Source organism: Aquarana catesbeiana, linkage group LG02, assembly GCF_042186555.1.
Source record: "Aquarana catesbeiana isolate 2022-GZ linkage group LG02, ASM4218655v1, whole genome shotgun sequence".
Classification (NCBI taxonomy): Eukaryota; Metazoa; Chordata; class Amphibia; order Anura; family Ranidae; genus Aquarana; species Aquarana catesbeiana.
This window is the reverse complement of record NC_133325.1, coordinates 316298934-316303933: the sequence shown is the minus strand read 5'-3', so window position 1 is coordinate 316303933 and position 5000 is coordinate 316298934. Positions and strand designations below refer to the sequence as shown.

Genomic DNA, 5000 nt, shown 5'->3' with positions numbered 1-5000 from the left:
TGCAGGGGAGAGCAGTAACTTTGTGTGATGCCTCTTCTCCCTCCTGGTGTGGGGAAGTTTGGGATCTATCGGACAAGTTGAATGCCCAGGAGCTCGGTAGGGGTAAGCGGTGAGGAGGGTGTGTGTGTTTGCCCCTGGTCCTGGGCAGCTCTTCCAAGGACAAAAGTGCATCTCAAGGGGGACTCGTTCTCGGGCTGCGGGGGAGGAGAAGAGGAAGCCCCAAACCTGTGGATAGCAGCGGGCAGGGGGGGAGCCATGGCCACCACGGCTGCTTCCAACCCCTACCTCCCCAGCAACAGCATCCTATCCCCGGGCTCCATCGTCCACTCGGACTCGGGGGGCGGAGGGGGCATGCAGCCTGGCAGCGCGGCGGTGACTTCGGTGTCGGGTGGTTACCGGGGGGACCCCACGGTGAAGATGGTGCAGAGTGACTTCATGCAGGGGGCCATGGCGGCCAGTAACGGAGGACACATGCTGAGCCACGCACACCAGTGGGTCACGGCGCTTCCTCACGCGGCGGCGGCTGCAGCGGCTGCAGCGGCGGCGGCGGCCGAGGCCGGCTCACCTTGGTCCAGCAGCCCGGTGGGGATGACCGGCAGCCCTGGGCACCCTCAGCAGCAGCAGCAGCAGGACGTGAAGGGGGGAGCTGGGAGGGACGAACTGCATCCGGGGGCTGCTTTACATCACCGACCGCCTCACCTAGGACCCCACCAAGGACATCAGGGTGGCTGGGGAGCCGCGGCCGCCTCTCACATCCAGTCCATGGCCGCCGGGGCTCAGCAGCAACAGCAACAGCAGCAGCAGCAGGCGCTTCTCTACTCCCAATCCGGGGCTTTCACTGTGAACGGTATGCTGAGCCCACCCCCCGGGAGCCAGAGCTTAGTCCACCCGGGCCTGGTTAGGGGTGACACCCCCGAGCTGGCCGACCACCACCACCATCATCACCACCACCAGCAGCAGCAGCAACAGCAACATCAGCACCACCAACAGCAGCAACAGCAGCAGCACCACGGGGTGAACAGCCACGAGCCGCACTCCGATGAGGACACCCCGACCTCGGATGACCTAGAACAGTTCGCCAAGCAGTTCAAACAGAGAAGGATCAAACTGGGCTTCACCCAGGCGGACGTGGGCCTGGCCCTGGGCACCCTCTACGGCAACGTCTTCTCCCAGACCACCATCTGTAGGTTCGAAGCTCTTCAGCTCAGCTTCAAGAACATGTGCAAGCTCAAACCCCTGCTCAACAAGTGGCTGGAGGAGGCCGATTCGTCCACAGGCAGCCCGACCAGCATCGATAAGATCGCCGCCCAGGGCAGGAAGAGGAAGAAAAGGACCTCCATCGAGGTGAGCGTCAAAGGGGCCCTGGAGAGCCACTTCCTCAAGTGCCCCAAACCATCAGCTCAGGAGATCACCAACCTGGCCGACAGCCTGCAGCTGGAGAAGGAGGTGGTCCGAGTGTGGTTCTGTAACCGGAGGCAGAAGGAGAAGCGGATGACCCCACCGGGGATCCAGCAACAGACGCCAGATGATGTCTACTCCCAGGTGGGCAATGTGGGGGCCGACACGCCGCCCCCTCACCACGGGATGCAAACTAGTGTGCAATGACTGGAATGGGCACCCACGGGGGGGAAGATGGTCACATACAGCCCCACTCACCCACAATGCTCTTTTTTACTGACAGATCCCCCATCCCCACCACCACCACCATGCCATTCACCACCCCCATCTCCTGGCACATGGGTGGACATGCCATTGCACCAAAAACTGCAGAGCGCTCCTTTTAATATATACTCTATTTTTTAAAAATCGTTTTTTATTTGCCTTACCCAAATTTTAAAGAAAAAGACATGCCACTTGACTTCAATTGTCTGCCCAGCAAGGGTGCCCACATCCCATAGGGCACAAGATAATCAGCTGTCTTCTGCGGCTTTTATAAAATAAAATAAAAAAAGGTTGCAGTATTTTTTACCCGTGGTTGTAGGAACTTGCCAGCCCTTCATGGCTACTAGTCATAGCCTTTTCCCTGAACAACACAAAAAAAAATCAAATATTCAGGAACAGAATGTGCCCTCATCTCAGCAAGCCAAGCAATGAAATATGCACACAGCACTAAGAAGTGACTTGAAATACATTGGAATACATTTATCCTGTGCAAATAAAGCAGGGTACACACCGAGGATAGACGTTCTGCTCTCTGAACTATCCTACCAGCCACAAGTGTACAGAAATCATTTTAAGATGTCAAAAAAAAAAAAAAAAAAACAAATCCTATTTTTCTCGTGGCTCTTTTTATCTTGATCCCTCACCCATGACCCTTGAGATTTTTTTTTTTACTCAACCCCAAAAATCTCTAAAAAAAAAACGGATTTAATTATTCTATTTAAAACATTCATTTGGACTTCTGTATCTGCACTTATCGTGACTACATCTCTTCTAAAGTCCGTTGCCAACTATGATCAGATCATATACTGCATTTTGCAAGCGGTGTTTTTTGGTAGGTTTAAAAAAATAAATAAAAAAAAACAGACTTAAAGACAGCGGTAAAAAAAAAATATTAGATCAATAACTGATCTAAAAAATTGCTTTATATTTTCATCAAATGACTTCTTTTAATATTTTATTCAGAATACCTATGAACTTGATGCAGAACAGTAATTTATTTTTTTCCCCAAAATCTTGTATTACGTGTTGTTTTTTTATTTTATTATTTTGGTTTATTATGTTTTTTTTGTTTGTTTTGTTTTGTTTTTCAGACGAGCACAAATAACAATTGAAAAGGAAATATGGACAGGTTACAATGGTCTCTTTTGATGTGATCATTTGATTGTAATTTAATTTTAGTAGTGGTTTCAGTAAGAGCTGATTGAGAAAATAAATTTGGTAGAACGATTCAGATCTGTGTGTGATGCCTATGAAAAAAAAAAGAAAACAATGGTGGTACAAGCAGAGCAGCTCCTTGTTATTGTGTCTGAATTATTACTAATGGGGGTAATGTCTGTTGTTTTGTATTATATTTAGTTCACTGCCACTCTTAATTGTCCCCCCATCACTAAAATTAAGCCTAGTCCCCAAATGCCCCTTTAGTAAATAATGTGTATGTGTGGAGTCTATGTTGGCTGCGATGGAAATCTTATATTTTTTTATGGTTTATTATTATGGATCAGCTAAACACTGATCTCGAATAGGGACATGTTTGTTTCATTTAGAATATTATTTTTAATTATTGAGCAGTCTACGTCCACGTTAAAATTTCCAAATGACCTTTTCATTTCTCCATACTGCCACTAAAGAGATTTTTGTTATATTTTTTTGTTTATTATTATTTTGCAAAGTGTATTGAGAGTGAATAATCTAAACAGTTGATAATGGTCGGTTTATGTGTGCCTAGCAATACCCTTATTCCAGCTGTGTATAGAATCTGCACCGATTGCACTGTTATCTTTTTTTTATTTATGTGTGCTATTTCTCCCCTTTTAAAAAAAATCGCAGGGTCTTGAGACAATCTGTTCCATACGGGCTTCCATAAGGTTTTTTTTAATATATATTCATATTATTATTTGCGTATAGATGTATATTGTATGCGCCTTTTCCTGCCACCATGAATCCAGCTTTCCATCCAGCAGATGTGGCCTTCATTGGCAGGCCTCTTGTTATTGCTAGGAATTGGCATACAGGCCGATCTCATTGTTCTGAGCAGCTTTATTTTATCTCTCAGGGTGACAGCATAATCCCAATTTCTAAAATCCACGGGGATCTCCATACACAGCAATGGACAGGACTACAATAATCACACCAGTGCAGTGTATTAGTGGTGTGTGTGTGTGTGTGCTGGCGGTTCTATATGTATTTTGGATTTTAGGTTTTATTTTCTTAGGGCTAAGCTCCAGTGCATGATCTCCCAGCAGTGACACTGTTAGGATGTGCTCCCTATTCACACGTGGCCTGCAATCCCATTTTTCACACATGGAGAGTAGAGGGTTATGGAGACAGGGAGTCCCTTTATTTGAATGACTTAGAAGCTACATTCAGATAGCTCTTTTTTTTTTTTTTTTTGTTGGCTTCACATTGTTGCTGTGTTAAAAGATTTGCGAATCACACCAGCATGCCTGTGATGTGACTATGGAGTGGTGCTCCTAGCAGAGGTGATCCTACTTTCACTGATTCCTGCAGGAAGGTCACACAATGCTTTTGTAGTGTTACTTTGCAGTAATGGAAAGGGCAGGGAGCTCCTAGGAAGGCTTTATGGCTTTCTGACTATCAAGGTTTTCCAACACAATAGACCCCTACTTCTGCTCATGTACTGTACTGTGGCTTTGCTGGCATACAAGCCAAGGTGCCTGGCTCCCTACCACTGGCTTGTGTTCTAGCCTGTATTATCTGCTTATACTGGAGAGTAAAGAGGCTGTTTTATTCATGAAGTTTAGAATTATGTGATCATTCATTCAATCATGTGAAAAGCCTCTGCCAGTTATCACGTGACTGGATAATAAAAAGAACATCACCACTTTTTTTTTTTTAAGTGACAATTCTCAACTCCTTTAGTAAATCAGCCTGGATGTGTGGATGTGTGATGGATCTATGTGATCATCAGCTGGCTAGGTGGTATCTCTCACCATGATGTCCCCCTCCCTCCCCTCCAATCCATACTGTGTCTGATAATGAATGATTTGTAATGACAACTCTAGAGATTCCTCCACCACAATTTTTTTTGTGTCTACAGTTTTACCAACAAGTGTAACTTGATTTCATATTTCTTTTTATTTTTTATTTTACATTTGTTTTTGTTCCCTTAAATTATATATATTTGTAACCTATTTATCTTGTTAAAAGCATTTTTTTGGTTGTATTTATCCGTTTATTTTCATAATAAAAAGGCCCTTTCGAGCTCAATGAAATGTAGCAAGAGCGAAATTTGTTGTTCTTTTTGGGGGCAGGCAGGATTTGGTAGAGAGAGAGAGAGAGAGAAGAGTTTCCTGTGACGCTGGATACAATGTAAATAT

The 5000-nt window shown here is 45.4% G+C and overlaps 1 protein-coding gene across 1 annotated transcript in view; it reads left to right on the top strand.

Moving 5' to 3' along the window:
- POU3F3 (POU class 3 homeobox 3) overlaps nt 1–4895 on the top strand; it is a 5276-nt gene extending 381 nt beyond the window's left edge. Inside the window, exon 1 of the mRNA XM_073614752.1 lies at nt 1–4895. This exon is cut by the window's left edge and continues 381 nt beyond it. Coding sequence (XP_073470853.1) covers nt 82–1605 — 1524 coding nt within the window. The 5' untranslated portion in view covers nt 1–81 and the 3' untranslated portion in view covers nt 1606–4895.
- The last annotated feature ends 105 nt before the right edge of the window (nt 4896–5000 follow it).